General features: G+C 36.6%; 1 protein-coding gene across 7 annotated transcripts in view; it reads left to right on the forward strand.

The window, feature by feature from the left end:
- LOC103463088 (discs large homolog 1-like protein) overlaps positions 1-21,338 on the forward strand; it is a 119,043-nt gene that overhangs the window by 10,517 nt on the left and 87,188 nt on the right. Inside the window, exon 1 of one of the 7 annotated variants that reach the window (XM_008406243.2) lies at positions 1,963-2,276. The exons of 5 other annotated variants lie outside the window; for them this stretch is intronic. In XM_008406243.2, coding sequence (XP_008404465.1) covers positions 2,244-2,276 — 33 coding nt within the window. In that variant the 5' untranslated portion in view covers positions 1,963-2,243. Of the gene's footprint in view, positions 1-1,962; positions 2,277-11,819; positions 12,659-21,338 lie in introns of those variants that run through there. One more of the 7 variants, XM_008406242.2, reaches the window with a different exon arrangement.

Below are 21,338 nucleotides of genomic sequence, written 5' to 3' on the forward strand. Positions count from 1 at the left end.
TTGTGAAAAACTGAAGGGATTTATTGATGTAATTCAGAGCCTAAAGGGCCACGTAAAAAGCTAAGGCGCGCCAGATTTCGCCCCCGGGCCTTGAGTTTGACACCTCTAATTTCTATCTTTCTATCTCAAAGAAACAGATTTTGTTTTTAGTAGCGGTAATGGAAATCTTGAGCTGTTGTGTAGCTGTCAGTTGAACAACATGTGGCTTCCCGAGAGGCAAGAAACTGGGTTGACGGGACAAACAAAAGACTGCCTGACCCGATGGGAACGCACCAGTTCACTGATCTCTGAAGGAGAGAAAACACTGCAAAAACAGGATGGAAAGCAAGCTAATAAGCTAATATATTAAGCATTTATGAATACTCTTTTATTATTCTTTTGATGATTTATGGTAAAATAGACTTATGATGACGTTGTAAATTTATTTAAAAACTCAAGAGGGATGCCTATGTAAGAAAAATCTTTAAACTTTTGTAAGCAAACCTTAAAATTTGACATTTTTTTTTAGAAATTAAACTATTTTTGAGAATGTATCAATAAAATAAAATATTTTTCTGATATCTGTTGTGTTAGCAACTAGCATTTTCACACACAACTTGCATGTTTTTTAATAACACAATGTTATCTCGTTGGTGCATTGCCACACTGATCCTGCAAGGTTAAAGACGGCGACTTTTGTGACCTTGAAAAGCATGGATTGCTCCACTAAGCCCCCCTAACCCATTAATCTTGCCAGCAGTGGACTTTTCCGAAGTAACCTGGCGAGTCTTGAAAAAGACGGCAGGGATTCCATCTCACATTCATTCACTTAATCTGGTTTACCTGATTATGGTGAGATTAAAAAATGAGAGGGTGATGGCTGAGGTTACAGCAGGAAACCGTCGCGGCACATTCCTCTGAGTTCCAACTTTTACACGTTTCTAGTGTGACAACAGCAAAGTTGTAGTATGTAACTTTATAAAAATATGTTTTTTTGCATATTTGTTAAAACTGTCACCATGTTGTGTTACGAGACCGATAATCTGAAGAGATCAAGCTAATCCACCTCAGCTCAGTGCTGCTACTAGCTGAAGAAATACACCGCTCCTGCCCAAAAACAACCAATCAGAGCGAAGAGGAGGGGCTTGGTGCTGTCAATCAACCTTATGTACTTGCTGCTAAATGTGCTAAAGGCAGAGAAACAACTCACCATTACAGAAAATTCATTTATCTGTCAGCAGCTATGGTAATTAGCATTAGCATTCACGACAGGATCTGCTACCAGGGATAAGCTTACAAGTTGATTGACAGCTCCAAGTCCCGCCTCCTAGCTCTGATTGGTTAGGATGGTTTTTTCACAGATTGTTAGTGACAGTTTCAACAAATATGTAATATTATATATATATATGTATGCACCATGCTAACTAGCCTTAGCATTTTTAAATAGGTTTAAAAATTACAAATTTCACTTAAAACATGGGAAAATGTAATCAATATTGAAAGAAGGTCTTATATCTTGCTGAAAAGTTACTTGTAAGTTAGTTTTGTCTTATTTGAAGTGTAAAATCTTTGCACTAGAAACTAGACCAAAAATGATAAGTTTTCTGTTTTTTCAGTGAATATGTTTTGATTTTAGAATATTTGGTATTTGACTCATTCTCAGTAAGTATTTCTTCGATCTTTCCCAATCCTCTTTCCCTCTTTGATTTAGCGAGTCTTAAATGCAGCTCTGGTTTTATCAGTAATTGCCGTTTGGCTTTTCTGTCACTGTCCCATTATTCGTCAGGAGTGCTGGAGTTCCTCCTAAGAGGCTTACCTTAGGCTCCTAATAGACTTTACGAAGGTGGAGCTATTTTAGGACGGACAAAGAAGCGAAAAGCAAAAAATAGAGACGAATGCACTCTGACGTTTACTGCATGACGTTGCTGCGTACTCAGTTTTATTTGGCTTTTTCAAACTTCGTTTTGCCTAAAAATGACACTGCAGCTGACCTTTCATCCGGCTGGCGCTGTGATGGGACTTGGAGGAGGGGAAATGACCAAGTCGTGATTTAATGGGGACCAGAACCTCCAAATGAGATGGAAACAAGAGATCTGGTTCTGAGTAGGACTAACAAAGGAATGTAAGACTCTGTTTACCTCCATCTACAAAAACTCGAGAGAAAAGATGAAAAGTCTTAAAGGATTTGTGAAGTAAAGGAAAAAACCGGGTCGGGGCTTTGGATTTACCTGCTGGTCCAGCATGCATGAGCGCTACTTTTAAAGATGGAGCACAGCAACTCTACTTCTGCAGACTATGTAACGTATTTATTTTGTTCAAAAAATAAATTTAGTCCTTTCATTTTTTAGTTTTTATAATATGACTGATGAAAAAAATGTGGAATTTCATTCATCGTGTTTTTTAAATTTAGCTTTAAACGAGTTGATTTTACATCAAGCACATTTCTGTTCTATTATATATATATATTTTTTAAATGAGGTTCAGAGTAAAGACAAAACTTACTCAAAAGTAACTTTTTAGCTTGTTTTAAGTCAATAATTCCTTAATATTAATGAAAATTTACTAGTTCCTCTTGCAGATTGTTTCACTTATAACGTTAGAAAAAAGTGAAATAATCTTCCAGGGGAACTAGAACTGCGTTGCTAGGTAACGGGCTGGGCTTGGCTGGTGTTGCTAGGTAACGGGCTGGGCTTGGCTGGTGTTGCTAGGTAACGGGCTGGGCTTGGCTGGTGTTGCTAGGTAACGGCACCTATTTCCCTTGTGAAATAGGTGAAATAATCTGCAAATGTAAGTGCAACTTTCTCATCAATATTAAGGAATTATTTACTTTAAAAAAGCTGCTATGTCTTGCCGAAAAGTTACTTGTAAAGTCACGATATACAAACCAATTAATCGCTTAATAAATTAAACGATCTCAAAGATTTATTGTTTTTCTCTTGTCTCTTTGTACCAAAATTGATTTTCAATCTGGTGTTTTGGTTTCAAAACTGGTAGAAAGAGACTTCATAACGCTTTTTATTTATTGTTTCTGATGTTTTGTTTATTTATTTTGGATATTTAAAATGTCTTTCCGTTCCAGCGTTTAAATGTTCATTAGAATTTAAAGTTTATTGTTCTTTGAGAATTACTTGAAAATTGTCAACAATATTTATCGCAATAAGTTCTGGGACAATTTATCGTCCAGGCTGGGCCTAATTTCAATATTTATTGTAGAATCTAGACAAAATGTTTCTGTTTTTACAGTGCATATAAAGGCACTTGACTCAGTCAGATTCAGCTTAAGTAAGCAGACATTAACAACTTATTTCCTTAAGCAAAATTACACCTTTTGGGGCATCAAAATACAGAATCTTGTCCATGTTTTAGGAACTGTGTCAGACGTTGTGTGCAGCAGCGTTTCTGGCTGACGTTCAAGAACAGCTGAGTGACTGAAGCGCATTAGTCGGTGGAGGAGTTGTGGATTCACTAAGCTTAGCACCTTGCTAACTGTTTCAGAGAAACCACACGCTTCAGACAAAGTCTGCTTAATGCAGCACTGCGCAGATTTACAATCTAATATTACAAATATAAATAGAAAGTTAAGTGGACATTTTGGTATTTCAATGACAACAATTCATATAAATAACAAAAAAATAACAAAATTAGGGAAAATAATTTGTCTCCAAATCAGTTTCGTTCAATAAAAAACCAATGAAACTTTAACAGAAACTGCAGGTGTGTGTCTGTGTCTGGTGAATTTTTGGTTAAAACATGTTTGTTTTTCATTCAGTGGGAAGAAAATCCAGAAATTGTACTCAAGTAAGAGCAGAAATACTTCATAATTAAATTACTGAAGTTATTGTAATTGAGTAATTGTAACCAGCTACTGCTTATCCGTAGTAGGAAGGAAACTACAATAGTTTATACAGTCGACCCTGAGCAGCAAATCCCATTAGGTGGACGACTAATCTTTGCTATATGCAGACATTCACCACAAGAACAAGAGGAGATATAAAATATAGAAACAATTCATCTGAAAACCAATTATTTTCCAGCTCCGTTTTTAGTCGACAGGAGTCAGACTRATTTATTTATCCCGCTGAGTCTTGGACTCCATGATGTTCTGCCAAACCAGATCGCTCATCCGATCCGATCCTCACATGATTTTGTGTCAGCGTTCCAAAGAGTTTTCCTGTAAATGATTAATGCGACCGAAGTCAGGCGACTCTGCAGCTCCAGCACAGTCGGCTCTCCCAGATCTTCTGTTTTTCTGTCCTGGTGCAACGTCGAATCGTCCCCCAGGCAAACACAACCTGAAACAATTAGTTCCCATATTTCACTTTGTCTGGTTAATTATTGTGCACCAGAAGCTAACATTATTACTGTCGCTCAGCAGGTGTTGAATCAAAATCTGTCTAGTTTGTTGTTCCGCACTAAAAAAAAGAAGAAAATGGAGCTCCAAATTAAAAAAATTACGATAATTTGTTGCATGTAATCGAATTAAGTTTGTCAAACTTTATTAAACATTAACCTTTGCTTGGATAAACGTAATTTAGTCACTCGTTAATGAAATGAATGACTTTATTTTTAAGTTGGATCTCCATTTTTTTCAGTGTGGTTTCACTAAATCGGCTTCACATGATACATAAATAAGACAAAGATACATATTCATCTAATTTTTTACAAAATAGTTAATATAACAACGATAATGCAAAAAATAACAATGATAGCTTAGTCAGCTTTATAGAAGAGGATTAGGACCTCTAGGGAAAGAAATCACAATTTCAAACTTTTTTTTTTTAGAATTTTGATTTTAAACCCAGAATTTGACTTTTTTTTTTCCCTTGAAATTTTGACTTTTTTTTCCCAGAGTTTTGACTTTTTTCAGAATTCTGACTTTTGTTTCTAAGAATTCTGACTTTTGTTTCTAAGAATTCTGACTTTTGTTTCTAAGAATTCTGACTTTGATCTCAGATTTCTGATTTTAACCTTCTGAGATCAAAAGTCAGAATTCTGAGGAAAAAGTCTGATTTTGTTTTTGCCCTAATATTCTTCCGTATGTCATAGTGAAGATCTGCTCTGTTGCCAACATAAAATAAATATTAAAGTTGTATTTTGCTGGATTATTAAATATTAATTTGCTGCATACTTCTCTTTCTTCCATCAGGTTTCATTTTGTTTGTTTTCTTAGTTTTGAAAACCCTTTTGAAAAATAAATCAGACTATTTTTTAACGCTTCCCCTAATTTCTTCCATTACTTTAATAAGTATTTATAGTAAATGTTTGGAAATGTAATTTTAAGAAGTTAAACACATTTTTTGCATAATCAGGGTGATTTACAGGAAGTAAACATGTGGAACAGACAAAATCCCAGAAAGAAATCTAGAAATATAAATGCAGCATCTTAACTTATCGATTAAATTCTTACTGTCTCGTCTCTTTTGGTGCCAAGTTTCAGTCTTATCGTCGTGTTTTGATCAGGTACTTTGCTGTAAATCAGTCAAGATTTGTCATAAATTGGCAAAATCACGAGTTGATTTATTTTTAAAAGCTTCTTATAAATTAAATATAGTAAATGCAACATGTGTAGCATCTTTTCTAGTGTTTGTTAGCAACAAGCTAACAAAATTAGCTTCAGTTGAGTCAGTTTGGAGCTGATTTATTTATTTTTTACACTATTTGTTTTTAAAGCTTAATGAGGTTCAGGTCATTAAATAGTTGAATAACTTCAGATATTGCTGTGTTCATGTTTTGCCACATAGTGGCACTGTATGAATGGATGTTACAATTTATGACCCCAACTGAAGAGCCATAAAATGCTTCCTAATGCAAAACCTTCACATCTACAACTCGGCTTCATCAGCAGCTGAAACGTCTCTTAGTATCTATAATTACTAAAGGCTCTAAAAATAACCTCCCGCTAATATTTCCCTTCTGCCCAGTTGATTCTTGCTGGGATGTTTCAGAACCGAGACGATGATGGACCCAGTTATCGGTAACCTGAATTCACAGCTGCTTAAACAAATTTTAAATGTTGCTGCCTGCAGTTGTTGGGAATTGCTCGACGTGGAGAACGTTTCGATTGGCTGGGAGAGAGCGAAGAGACTGACATGCTAGCAGTGTGGTTATTTCTGTGCTGGCTGACCTACTAATGTTTACATGCAGTGCATCATTAGGAGGCTTCCAGCCTCATCCTGACACGTTTTTAGTTTTTATTCTTCCAGCATCTGGAGAGATGTTGGTATTAAAGCCAGTTTTAAAAATTACAGTTTTTTTTTTTTTTGCTTTTGGCTTTTTCTGTGTAAATTTTTACTGTGTATTTTTAGTCAGAGCTGGACAGTAACTTGTTACATTTGCTCAGTTACATTTATTGAGTAACGTTTTTGAAACAAAATCTGCATTTTGGAGTATTTTTACTAGGTTTTTATTTCTACTTGACTAGTTTTATCTTCTCTTGGGTGAAATTTATGTATTTTCTACCCGCTGGATGAAAAACAAACATGTTTTAACCAAAAATTCACCAGACACAGACACACACCTAAAGTTTTTGATAAAGTTTGTATAAGTTTATTATTGAAAGAAACTGATTTTTAAAACGTTTGGTCTTTTTTTTAGTTATATGAATTATTGTCATTTTTAAAAATACCAAAATCTCCATTTTACTCCTTAAAGTAATGTTTTTCTGAAGTTACTCAGGTAAATGTAACTAGTTACTGCTCAGCTCTGCTGTAGTTTATAAAGTAGATTTTTTGTCACAATCTTTTTCCGTTTTTCTTTTTTTTCCGTTGTTTTCTTTGGTGACCCCAAGTGATGCTTTGTTCTCTTCCTGCTCTGCATTCTCCCACTTTCCGTCTTATTTACCGTCACGCTGAGTTGTTTGTTTTCAACTGAAGCCAAATGAGGAAACAACATTAAAAAAAAACAAACAAACAAAAATATATATATATATGTGTGTGTGTGTGTGTGTGTGTGTGTGTGTGTGTGCGTGTGTGTGTGTGTGTGTTGTAGCCCAGATGGCCCAGCCGTCAGCATCAAGAGCCTCATCTGAGCTTGAGTTGTTTGACTTCCACTGCCCTTCTTTCTCTCTTTCTTCTTTTTTTTAATAACTCATTTCTCACTGAAATCAAAAATGTTAAACTATCTGGTTTCATTTAACTAAAAGCAAATTACCAAAATATTGCTGCTTATATTTAATTTACTAGTGAGCCAGTTGTTAATTGCCTTCTTTGTTCTTTTTTGGTGTCTTAATAGTTTCCATATTAATCCAGAAGGTAATTTGTTTAATTAAATCAGCTACAAACAAAAACTAGAAACTTTTGTTTATTGTTATTTATTTGGATCCTCATTGACCATTGCAGAAACAATGACTACTCTTCCTGGAGTCCACATCATAAACAAACAATTTATTACAAAAATAGTTACATGCACTTGACATAATATTAGAAAGATGGCGTGTTAACTCATAAAAGCACAGTTTTAGCACCTTATGTAATGTGTATAATGTGTTTTTGCAGTATGCTCTACTAGATTTGGTCTTTTTTGGTTTTTGAACTGAACCGAAACACTGAATTCTGCAGCACATCTACATGTTAAGGTTTCATAGTCAAGCTAGCATAACTGAACTACTTCCCTCTCGCGCGCTATTTTTTTCTTAATTAAAACTTTTTCCTGGCCTTGTTACTTAGTTGTCAGCACTGCATCCCCTTTTCTTTAATATATCTGGCATATATTTAAGATTTATCATGTTATATTGATTACGTGACAGCTACACAACCAATGCTAATCATTGTCGGCTAGCAGCTTTTTGCCCTCCAGCAGGGAGATTGGGACGGGATCTTTAACCATGGCGCCGGTCTGGACACACCATGAGTTAAACTGTCTCTAAACTGGATAGTTCATTATTAGTTTTAATACTAACGCATAAAAAGGTTGGCCAGAAAGTACTGTAATGTTCTCCAAAAGGCTGAGTTCTCAGCAGTTTAGATTAATGATTATTCTTGGCAAAAAGGAGGGCAGCAGACATAAAAAAATAAAAAAACTCAAGGCAAGGACCAGCTGGGTCAAACTTGTTTCCAGCTGAGAGGATGGCGAGCCACGATAAATTATTGCCTGATTATAGAGGCTAAAGCAGAGTCAAAATTCTTCCTCTGGGGCTGGAAGTTCGAGAAAAAAAACTTCATACAAGTTGATGTTCATATTATGTTTACTGGGACAGTGAATTAAACCTAAAACATTTATTTAGAAGAATATCTAACAGTGTGAAACTGTTTCTGCAGGGAAAGTAACCAAAATATTTTCATTGTGAATCACAAACTGCATTTAATTTTACAAATGTGAGTAAAAAAAGTCACTTTTGCTGTTGTGGTGTTTGCATTAAATAAGAGAAGCAATTAAAATCACACAAGAATAATTTGTCCAGCGATGAGTAATAGAAAAATAAGCCACGCGAATAAACTCCAACCACTTCCTGTTGTCTTCTTCTTCATGGTTTCTGACAGAAGTAACATCCGGCTGTTGATCATGTGACTCATGCGGAAAAAAACTGTATCCATTGAAGTTTTGTGGAATAAATCAAATTTGATACGAAAAACAAAAACTCACCTCAACCTGGAGCCAAAAATCTTTATCAAAAATGATTTTTTTTCTTCAAATTGGCAAATTTATTTTCGAAATGTCAAAATGCGCAAATATATTCTCAATGGAAACACAGCTACTGATTTATGTTTAAAAAAATTTATGAAAAAAGCTGAAAGGGCATCAGTCGTCTTTGTTTCTTTTGTTATTATCCTTTAACCAGATGATTTGATTGAGAACAAATCCCAATTTTCAACGACGACCTGCTCAGAAAACATGTAAACATCATACAACAAAATATCATAAACAGAGAAAAAGTAACAAAATACAATCATATTCACACTAAACACAAGTAAACAGTTTTTAAAAGTATATATATTGATCGATTACGATGGTTTTGACCAGAGGTGAGTACAAAAATGTACTCACATAAGATTAGAGCAACTTCAACATATTTTTACTCAAGTCAAAGTAAAAAGTAGCCAAGAAAGTAATTACTTCATAAAAAAAGATTTGGTGTAAAAAGTCTAGTCAAGTACCGAGTAACTGATCAAATTATCAATACATTTAATTTTATTTAAAAATGACTTCATCATCAGATGGACCAAAATATAAAGTTGAGTGAAAATGTTGGTATTTTAACGACCAAAACAACAAAACATTCACATAGGTAGCAAAAAAAACAAACTAAATCAAGCAAAATAAAATGTTTACAAATCAGTTTTTTCAATAAAAAACTTATAAAACTTTAACAGAAACTGCAGGTGTTTGTCTGTGTCTGGTGAATTTTTGGTTAAAACGTGTTTGTTTTTCACTCAGTGGGGAGAAAATCCAGAAATTTTACTTAAGTAAAAGTAGAAATACTTCATAATAAAACTACTCAAGTAAATGTAAAAAGTACAGCGTAGTAAAGATACTCATAAAAGTAAACTTTTCCAATAAAAGTACTTTACTCAAGTAAAAGTAATTAACTGTAACTCTGTTTGTTACTGAGTTGGTACTGAAGCTTTAATGTTTTTTGCAAGATGACAACTTTTCAATTTAACATTATGTCTTAAAACATTTATTATTATATTAGCTTAAAGGAGGCGAACATGACACAAACTGCAGAGTTTGCACATTTTACTATTTAATATGGTTTATGTGCTGAGATAGCAGATGTGCAAACACTGAGGTGTTGAGTTGAAACCTGCCGGGTCATCGAGGAAAAAAAAAAGTTGCTTAGCTGTTAATGAAACTCTGCTGGACGTTTTCTAAAAATAGGCTGCAGCAATTAAATAATGTACATGCAAGTTCCCATCACCAATGTCTCACTGTACAGCTGACCTCTTACAGTTAATGAATTAGATTTTAAAACGAGGTTCCTTTCATCACACTAAGGTTCAGACCTTTTGATTCTGCAGCTAAAGCTTCATAATTCTCCAGTTCAGCATCGGCTTTGTTTTCTTAAATGAAAATTTGCTCCAGCTGCAGGTCCTTTCTGAGAATATCACAACAAGCTGTGGAGTGTTTTTAACCAGCTGAAGCATCAGAATGGCAGCTCTGTGTTTTTCCATTTTGTTCTATTTTTGCTGCCGTTTTGCTCCAAATGGCCTTTTTCAAAAAGAGTCAAGGTGAAAGTGGCGATTGAACACTTTACACTATTTATACCTCAAATAAAAATGTTTCAAGGAAAGACACTCCAAAAACACGAAATCTTACCAAGTAATTTCAGTCTCAAGTTTCTAAATATTTCAGTTCACTTGAAATAAGACAAACTTACAAGATATAGCAGCTTATTTTAAGACAACAATTCCCCAATTTTGATGAAAAAGTTCTAGTCTAGACTTCCAGATGAGAAGGTGAAGCAACAATATTTGCTTAATTTCTTCTCTTTCGGCAAATGTTTTGACTTGATTTAACTGTTTAACCCGCAGTCTTAGCGCGACGCTCAGGAAGAGCGCAGCAGATATCACGGTCGGCCAACTGGTTAACCCATCAGGTAAAAAGCTCAGATGGGATCCAAGCGACCGCTCTTTGAGCTACAAGGGATCAAACGCCTCTCATTCATTCTCAGCTTAATGAAAAAACGGCAAATAAATAAAAGTAAACTGACCAATAGCATTACACATTGTGCAAACGGCAGCACTAAGGTGCCAGATTGCTTAGATTGGCATTAAGACTAAAGTAACCATGGACGTTCAGACAGTAATGAGGGAGGCGATTTTATTGGTATAGATTCGGTATTCATAGATTTTTCTGTGGACCACAACTCCAAATTATTGCTGAAGTAGTTCCTGTTTGTGTCTTACTACTTAAATCTATGATATTTAAAAAAACGCAGCTTGGTAAGCTGAAATATTGAGACGCGATGGTGATTAATACGATATTAGCTGCCGCTTGCAAAGCAGCCAATCAAGGAGCCCCATTTATTTTCCTTAGTGCTGATTGGTTGTAGCCCCAACAGCAAAGAAAAGGAAAACTATGAATGTTAGCTTTAGTGTAAAATGCTAAAATAATAATAGTTTGAAGTAAATTTCATACATTTTCAGCTATTAAAATGTCCCAATTTCAAGAAAATCYTGTCTMAARTYTTTACTACACAAACCTACATTGAGCCAAATAAATTACYGTATTTAATGGAAACACCACAACTGCAAAATTATGTTTGTTCAACATTAGCAGAACATCAACAAAGATTCGCTCCTTTAGAGCTAATCTAAAAACAGACATCTGTGACCTAATGCTGCATCTATTCAGTTGATTTCACTTTAAAAATGGCTGCTGCGCCACAAACAGACAAGGATAGAAACCAAACGTGTCAGTTTATTGTATGACTTTTAATGAGGAACGATTGGAGAACAGCCGTTAATCATAACAAGCCCTCGGTGTAATGGCCGATTCGCAGCGTTAACGTTCTTACACTTTATAAGTAATTGTGATTAGAAATTAAATATCGCATCGTGGCGAAGGCACGCGTCTAACCAGTGGTAACCATGGAGGCAATGCGGCATAAAAMACTGGTTAGCATCTCGTCGTTTGTACGTTTTTAATGCTGCTCCGATGTAAAGGGGAAACGCTGTTTATGACATAGTGAGATAAATAATGTGTGAATTCAGGCAAAGTCGGTAATTTGATCAACACATCAGGAGGGAGCAGGTGCGGGTCGGTTTCTAAGCTAGCTGTTTCAAACTTTTGTCCGTCTATGAGCCCCAACCAGGTGTATATTACGTTCACAGACAAATTAGCTCGACTCGAACAGGTAGAAACCAAGAATAAACAGAAAAAAACAACTTTGGAAAACAGTTTCAGTCGCTCTGTTCAATACTCCGTCCCTCATTTCCGACATCCGTCTTGGCGCCTCGRATGATTAAGTGATGTAGTTGCAAAGGGTCAATTTCTCTTTCTGTGTCTTTGTTTCTATTTCTCATTGATTTTTGTGTTGGGAGGCGGGCTAAGGGAGTCAGTGGAGCGAACCGGGAGAGAAAGAGAGGGAGAGGAAGAGAGGGAGAAGGACAGCGAAAGAGAGGGAGAAGCAAACAGTCATACAGACAGAAACAGAGGAGACACAGAACCGGGACTGCCGCTGCTACCGAGGAGGACTCATACATTCTGACACACATTTTTTTAAATTTTATTTTATCTTTTTACTGCACACACACATACAGCCAGGTCGACACACTCCCAACTGAAAACACACGTGCTAACCCACTTCGACACACACATCTACACATGCTGAAGCCCAGGCAGACAGGGACCATGTTGCTCCTCGCGTCCTGACCGGCTATGAGGATCCCACTGATGAAGATGATGCTGATGAGAGCAATGAAGAGTGTGAGGGAGAGGACGCCGGCCTGCCACAGCTGAGGGTGGCGGTGGGATTTGGCGAAGGGGGCGCTGGTAGAAGAGCAGGGGACGGCGGGACAGGATGGAGCGCGGTTGATACAACACATGCATGTGCATGTGTGTGTGTGTGTGTGTGTGTAAGCGTGAGCAAGCGCGTGGAGGTGTGTGAGTGAGGAAAAGTGTGCATGAAGGCTAGGATGCCCCCCCAGCGTGGGACCAGCTAGCTAACGTTAGCCACATGTTGTGCCACTGCAAGGTAGCATGCACCAACAACACCATATCGCTGATGTTTGGATGCAAGGTAAGTGGAGTTGGGGAGTGGAGGAGAGAGAGGGGGGGGGGATCTGGTCTGAGAGTTTGTTTCCTGCAGCACAATGTGAGAAAAGATGACAAAACCAGGAAGATAAAACCCGTTAGTTTGATATGTTACAGGATTCTGTTGGATTTWGTTTCAAAAAGAAAGTTTCCTCCATGTTGTTAAAGTCGGAGTTGTGTAGTAACTAGATATGTTTATGTTTACTTAAGTTAGTTTTGTGGAAAAGAAGAAACTTTTAGGAGTAAACATGTTTRCAAAAATTCACCAGACACAGAAACACACACCTGCAGTTTTGGTTAAAATTTCTTATTGAAAGAAACTGATTTAGAAAAATAATATTTTTCCTTATTTTGTTATTTTTTGTTACTTAAATGAATTATTGTAATTTTTGTCACTTAACTTTACATTTTGGTCCATCTGATGATGTAATTTTTAAACATTAAATGATTGATAATTTGATCAGTATTGAAGTAAACTTTTCTACTTGAGTAATTTCTTGGAGTTTTTACTTTAATAAAAATATGTTGAAGTAGTGCTACTTTCACTTGAGTACAATTTTGAGGTACTCTGCCCCCTTCTGGTTAAATGAGAGTACTGCAACTTCTCACTGTAAGATCGCAGGTCAAAAGGTCACAARCTATTTAAAGTTCCTGTTTGCAACCAGAATGACTGAAGGGATGTTGGGAAGTAATTATTGTGTAGTTTAGGATCGTGTTGATGTTAGCAAACCATTTCTGATTAAATTATGACAAAAAGTTGAGAAGATTTGCAGGAGTCCCAACAGACAGGAGACTTGTAACGTTACCTAAAATAAAAAAAGACATCATATGTTGTAAATTAAAGYTGAATCATACAACTTKTATACTTACTTATCTTATGACAGGTATCATGTAAGACAGATAATCTGTGGCCAGAACTGCAGAAATGCACCACTCAGTGAGAAACAACCAATCAGAGCGAGGAGGAGGGTCTTAGCGTTGTCAATCATTCTCATGCTCATCCTGGTTCACCACAACTTAGACTGCRACGAATGCTAATGCTAGTTAGCATAGCCTCAGATGACTGTTTCCTGTTGTTTTCCCGCCTTTAGCACATTGTAAATGAGGTTGATTGACAGCGCTAAGACCCTCCTCCTGGCTCTGATTGGTTGGTTTTATCCAGGATTGGTGAATTTTTTTGAGGTGTAGCCCAAATTTTTTCACATTTTACCTCTCACAACATAGTTAAATTTTTAATAAAAGTTATTCACAGCATCTCTGAAACTAATKAATATTTTAAGGTAKTTTGGAGACATTTGCTCTGTCGAATATTTCCAAAGCACACGTTTCCCCTTCTGAATCGACTTTTCATTAAGAAACTGTTAAACTTCTTATTCCATTGAATTTCTTACACGCTGATTATGTAACATTAGCGAATCAGTACAACCTAAATCATCTCGCAAAGTACTCTGAAAYCACTGAGCGGAAAAACCTGCGCATCAAATATTAAACTTCCATCCAAACAGTTTAAGCAGCGATTTCTTTGACGTGTTGGTGCATTTTTAAATAGTACATTCATAAAGAGCACTAAGAAACCCACACCTGGTTGAGCTAAAGCRTGGGAGACACAAACAGTCCACTTCCTCTCCCCGCTCTTTTGAGTGTTGAGCGCTTTGGGCTGCAAGGAGAATATTTAGTTCCCACAAGTAAGTGTGCAATATTCTGCTATGATAAAACCGCAGGACCCTGCTTKTAAATGAGTGCATACATTCATGGCTACAGTGCAGCACTGAGGCTATAATGATATGTATGGACTCTACTTCTGTCCTATTAGATCATCTCAGCGTGACAGCCTGTTAGATAGAGGCTGGCCGAGAGACAACAGCTACACTGCAGTCAGCGAGGGAACAACGAGTCAACAGAAGCGCGCTCAGCTGAAAGAGCCGGAGTTTCGTCCTCTACAAGTAAAGCTAGGCAGGATATACAGATACAGAGGATATACAGAGACGAGGATACATTGGGAATGTGGAGTCTGCAATGATTTTGTTTGGAATTATGTTACGTTGTTTTGGTTTGTTGATCAGATGCTAAGTGTTGAAAAGGCTACTTTGCTAATTGAAATGCTAAAGATTTAAAAAAATAAACACAAAAGTATAATTTCTTTCTTTTTTTTCACACATTAGCTCAAACTGTCACCAGGTCATGACAGGTTATGAAGCAGAAATTATAAGGAAAGATGGCTCCCGCACAAAATCAACCAATCAGAGCCAGGAGGAGGGCCTTAGCGCTGCCAATCAACCTATTGTACTCGCNAGAAATTATAAGGAAAGATGGCTCCCGCACAAAATCAACCAATCAGAGCCAGGAGGAGGGCCTTAGCGCTGCCAATCAACCTATTGTACTCGCTGTATTCCCGTGACAAATTGGGATTGTAGTGTGTGCAWTGATTTTGATTTGTAATTATCTTCTTTGTTGAGTCTCTTTGTCAACTGTTGCTTAAACTCTAGCGAGTAAAATTTAATTTTTATAGCACTTTTCTAGATTAAAAAAACATTTCAAAGTTGTTAAAATTTGACATGAAAGCTGCAGTATAATAATCTGTTTTTTTTAACATATTTGTTAAAGCTGTCACCATTTTGTGATATATGAAAAGACCCRACCAAGATCAACCAATCAGAGCCAGGAGGAGGAGGGACTTAGCGCTGTCAATCATCCTATTGTACTTGTTGATAAATGTGCTAATGGCAGAGAAATAACTTACTGTTCTAGGACACCGTTTATCCACCSTCAATGGTGGCCAAGCTAACTATGGAGATGAGCAATGCCACATGGAGAGTGATTGACAGCGCTAAGACCCGCCTTCTTACTCTGATTGGTTGTTTTTAGTTAGCGCTGGGAAAAGGCAGAGGAGCTTGTTTTGTTTGTTTTTTTTCACACAGATTATCTGTTTCATACCATACTGTCATGACATAGTTTCAACAAATATATGAAAAAATACTTTTATAAATATTACATGTTGCAGCTTTAAGACAAGATAAAAAAGCAGATTTAGTTTCTCTGTTCAACCAGATAAATCCTTTTTTTAAAATCATCAATTATTTAAATAAATAAAAAAACAAATTGGTGAAAGAGTTATATGGTTCATACCGTTATCAGCTTTTTGAGCCCCGTTGCCATAGCAACGTAACAAATGATATTTAGGTGTAGGTTTTTTGTTGTTGTTTATCACAAAAAAGACATCAAACGACTAAAGAGATGTGAGAGATAATACTAAATAAGATTTAGATAGATAATCTAACACTAGATTACAGARCTAAATACCAAATTAGCCCTCAGATTGTAATCTAGGCATCTTTTTTTTTATGAAACAGCATTTTCAGCTAGGATACACTTAACACATAATTTGGTATTTTTGCGAGTTTTTGCATGCTTACTTTAGGTAAAATTTAGTTCCTCTCTGTTAAATCTGCAGACTGTTTATCTCTAGACTCCCATAAGGAAAAGATAATATGAATCAATTTTAATGCGACTGAGACGGGCGATAAACGACCAAACATAAAACATGTTGCAAATAAATTTTAAATGCATGAGAATGAGCCGCTTTTATTTTTTACCTCGCCTGCCATGTGTCCATTTCTGAGTGTGTTTAAGTGCCTCAGAAGATAAATCAAGCCCACCTTAACTAGGTCAGACATTTGAACACATTCAAAATAGATGAATCTGTTCTTCTATTTCTGTAAAGGTCTGCGTGTTTGTCCGCGAGACGCTTCACRGACTGCTACCCCTCTTGAAGTCRAGCAGGAAAGAAATCTTCCTTTAAATCCAGATTTTATTTGATTCCTGCTTAAATTTGCCAAAAACCTGAATCTTCTGTGGGAAAATATTTGTTTTGTTAAATAAAAACAACTCAGTTGTAACATTTATGTCATAGCGGTGCCACAATTTTAAGGAAAAGCTTTTARAATTCCTTAACAGATATATTTGGAAACGTAATCATATTTCTGACAGTGTTAAAAGATTTTAGCCGCTATCTACCACCAATAGGTGCTTTTTTTGCTGCATGCAGACCTACAACGCATTAAAGATAGCGATGTGAGGGATGGAGAGAATGGAATGATGCAGGGAAAGAGAGAAAGATGCAGACGTGTGTGTGTGTGTGTGAGAGAGAGAGAGAAAGAGAGAGAGAGAAGTTCCTTACGGCAGAGGATCCCCTGCTCTTTCATATCTCACCAAGCGTGACTAACGCCTGGCTTTACTCTGTCACACACGCACGCACGCACACACACACACACACACACACACACACACACACACACACACACACACACACACACACACACACACACACACACGTACCAGGATGCTGAATCTGCTCCCAATCTAGTCACGTTTCTCTGGCTATGCAGGACTGGCTGACACACTAACACATGACAGCAAGCGTGTACACACACTTCACATCTTCCTGCGTCTCTAAATGTATGTATGTTAGTGCCAGAGAGTGTGTGTATGTGTGTGTGTATGCGTGTGCGTGTGTGTGTGTGTGTGTGTGTGGTCAGCGGGCAATCTGCAGGCTTAGTTCTGATTAGGAAGGCTAATATTTGGATAGCCAACACACAAATACAAAAAGAGACATTTTAAACTAATCTTTTATTTATATATTCATTAATTTTAGATGTGTTTTATCGTCTAAATAAAAGTAGAAATGGTTGAAATTACGGTTAAGTACGCGTGTGTTTGTGTGGCTAAGTGCAGAGGGCAAGCGCGTGCAGCGTTGTGACAACGTTCGAGCCAGGGCTCCCTCATGGTCCTAGCGCCCCGCCGCTCAAACGCTTCCCGCCACATTATTTTTCCCGGCGCTTTTGACTAATTACCGACATGACAGCGAACAAAAAAACATCATGGCGAGAGGGGGAGAGAAAATAAACCGGGCTGAATGTCATGAGAAGGGTAAGATCGGCTCGTTTGGTCGAYGCTGGCCTAAATGAGGTTAAAGTGTGGAGCAGTGGAAGTGGGTTTGGGGCATGTCTGTTTGAATTCATAGGAAGTGGATGTTGTAGTGTTATGCGCTCCCCGGTGTAAAGCAGCCGCCCACTGCCTGACTAAAAAACCAAAACACAATTTCAAAAATAGACCTTGTTCTGACCAAGAGGATAGTCCGCTCTWTGATCTCTTTTTTTCATATTTTCACTCATTTTCTTCCATTTGCCTCAATTATTATCATATTTGTATTATTATTATTAGGAAAAAAATCTTTATTGGATTTTTAAAATTCACACCTGAGAAATAGCAGAGTACCCAAAAATTGTACTCAAGTCAGAGTACTTTTACTCAAGTAAAAGTAAAAAGTAGCCATCCAAGAAATTACTCAACAGTAAAAAAGTCTACTCAAGTACTGAGTATCAGATCAAATTACCACTTAATACTTAAAATACTTAAAAATTACATAATCAGACAGACCAAAATGTAAAGTTAAGTGAAAAGTTTGGTACTTTAAGGACAAAAATGACAATAATTCACATAAATAGCAAAAAATAACAAAATCTGGCTAAATAAAATGTTTCCAAATCAGTTTCTTCCAAAAAAAACTTATGAAACTTTAACAAAAACTGCAGGTGTGTGACTGTGTCTGGTGAATTTTTGGTTAAAACATGTTTATTTTACGTTTCCTGTTTGTGATTAAAGATGTATGATTGATGCTTAATTGGCGTAGTGAACTAACTTTTGAGAGGATTTTTTTTCTTCAAATTGCTCCTTTTCACTCAAAACCTTTGCTCAGGTCAACATGAAATAAATAAATAAGTTGCAAATAGGCTTGTCGCAAAAAAAAAGAAAAAGTATTTTGAAGGATAAATTGTGCCAGTAGTTATTGCAATAAAAATATTGTGTTGAGACAATTTTTAGGTGATATATTCATAAAGCCATAATAATGTATTTCCTACACTTTATTCTCAAAGTAATAAAGTTTAGGTTTTTACAGAACACTACATGGGAACTGGACAATTAAAAAAACAACAATCAAAAATAATAATTAAAAATTAAAAACCCACACAACCGAAAACATAAATAAAATGMMTTTGGATGGAAATTATCAACCTAATTTAATTTATCATGCAATTATTTGATTAATCTTATTACAGCATTATTATTTGATATGTTTTATCACTATAATCAAATTTTTTTAATATAAATAAACTCTTATCCACACACAGTGTTGTGTGTTCTTGCTGTCTGTTGGCTACCTACAGAGAGGTCAAAAGGTCATGGTATTAATACTGTCTGTGTGGCTGTCTGGCTCTCTGCAGGGGAGGTGAATCTGTCTCTTATCTTAGCTACAGGCTCTGTTTGTCTGATAGGAGCGTTAATTTATCCTCGCTTACTGTACCCTGAACTCGCCATGACGCAGCTACACCCTGAACAAAGTCGGCTCAGAAACTTCTGCTCTGACTTTATGACATCTCGTTAATCACCTGGATTTCAAAATAAAAATACCTTATTTWTGAGGTCTGTTTATATTCAGTATTCTCAAGAATGATTACATGGAGGCTTWAGCTGGTTTGCTAAMTAGCAAGCAAACTTTCCTAGTAAACTATTGGAAAGGTTGCTAGGAAGCTAGCCGTCCTAGCTTCCTAGCAATCTAGGAAACTAGCAACTTTCCTATACAAGACACTTGTAAGTTAGTTTAAAATCATTGTTTGTTAAAAATAGATTTCAAAATTGTCCTATTGGTCTATTTTGAAATTTTTTAATTCATTTGGCAGGAACAACATACGCTATTTAAAATACGCCAGAATTAACCAAAATGCCTTTTTTCCATCTGTTGACATTAAGTAATTTGTCTTACTAAAAACAAAGGTTATAAAAACAAGGTCAAATGACTTAATTACATACATTTTGTCAATAAATACAAACATCAAATACAAAACAAAGGAAATTACAACACAAATATTATGACAATATAAGAAATCATTAAACCTAATTTATTCCTATAAATCAGTACATGATATTAGGTGTTAATATTTCTGTAGATTTCAATCATGAAGTTTTCCTTTTGATCTTTTAGCTCTTTGTGTTTCTTTGTGAATGAATAGTTTAATCTAAATCAGTGGTTCTTAACCTTTTTTGAGGTACCGAACCCACCAGTTTCATATGGGCATTCACTGAACCCTTCTGCAGTGATGAATAAAATATGATTTTCCCCCCCAAATTCAAGACATATCGGTGACCCAACTAGAGTCTAGTCGGGTCACTCCATGATCACTAAGTCTTCTTAAAAGGTAGAGTCTCTGAGAACAGTTCTTCAAAATATAGTCAGTGTTTTCAGCAAAGTTGAGCTGAATGTCCAGGAACGACCCAAGGYATTTAAAATTTGCCACAGTTTCRACAGGTTGGCCACCGAGAGAAACTGGAACCACTTTAAGGTTTTGTTTAGATCATTTAATTACCTCTACATTCTTAAGAAAATGAAAAACTAATAAGAAATAAATACTTTGCGATATTCTGATTTAGTAATGTCATTATATTAGTTGTGTTACCACCCCCACGCCACTAGAGGCAGTAGCAACCCTGAAAAAATGCGACTAAGGAGCAGATTTAGAAGTACATAGAAAGCTACAGAGTTAGGTAAAAACTGTGAGCTTTGCTGAAGTAAATAAAGACACAAGTTCAAATCCATGCTGAGAGTGAAGCTCCTTCAATCAGGGCTTCTCCGCAGCTCTGATTGGCTAAACAATGTAACATGATCCTCTGATTGGCTAAGCAATGTAACGTGATCCTCTGATTGGCTAAGCAATGTAACGTGATCCTCTGCATTAAGTGATGGCAAAGCGAGGGGTCATCACGATTTTACACAAGTGAGTCTTTACCTCCGCGGCAGAGGCTCCGCCGAACCCCTGAGACCGATTGATCGAACCCCTGGGTTTTGATCGAACCCAGGTTAAGAACCACTGATCTAAATAAAGTTACCTTGACTTGCCCTCCTTGTACGAATTATCAGTGCCATCAAAAATTGATCAGATGTCCTTGCAGATTCACCAAGGGCATATATGAGCCTAATCCCAGCTCTGCGTCAGAGGAATTATGAATGCATGTGGTTTGGATGAGTGGAAACCATGAAGCAGAATGTCCTTGAACGCCCCAGAGAGAAATGTACCTTGAAACGATGCTAAATTGTTAAACAGCATTCTTCACAGAGTAGTACGACTTCACTGGTGTCACTGAAAATCCCTATGTGAGCATTTAGAGATGTGGCTATGAGAGCCATAAAATATGAATGGGATAAATGAATCAAGTGTGAAGTGTGCCAAAATGAAACTGATTTAAATTAATATTTAAGGAGACGTATTAAGCAAAATTCACAGTTATCACATTTTTGTACTTCCGTTTGGGTTTCTACTGCTTCTAAAAACAACCCAAGTGCTTAAAAAAAACCAACAAAGAGTTTTTTGGCAGTAAGTTAATGTTTCTTGGTGTTGAGAAAATTAGCTTTTGTACAAATCAGCAGGCACTGCCCCATTACCTAGCATCCACAGCAGAGTTCCGCTCGTTACCTAGAAACCACAGCAGAGTTCCACTCGTTACCTAGCAACCACACCAGAGTTCCACTCTTTAACTAGCAACCACAGCAGAGTTCCGCTCGTTACCTAGCAACCACAGCAGAGTTCCGCTCATTACCTAGCAACCACAGCAGA

The sequence above is a fragment of the Poecilia reticulata genome, linkage group LG4 (assembly GCF_000633615.1).
Source record: "Poecilia reticulata strain Guanapo linkage group LG4, Guppy_female_1.0+MT, whole genome shotgun sequence".
In the NCBI taxonomy this organism is placed as follows: Eukaryota; Metazoa; Chordata; class Actinopteri; order Cyprinodontiformes; family Poeciliidae; genus Poecilia; species Poecilia reticulata.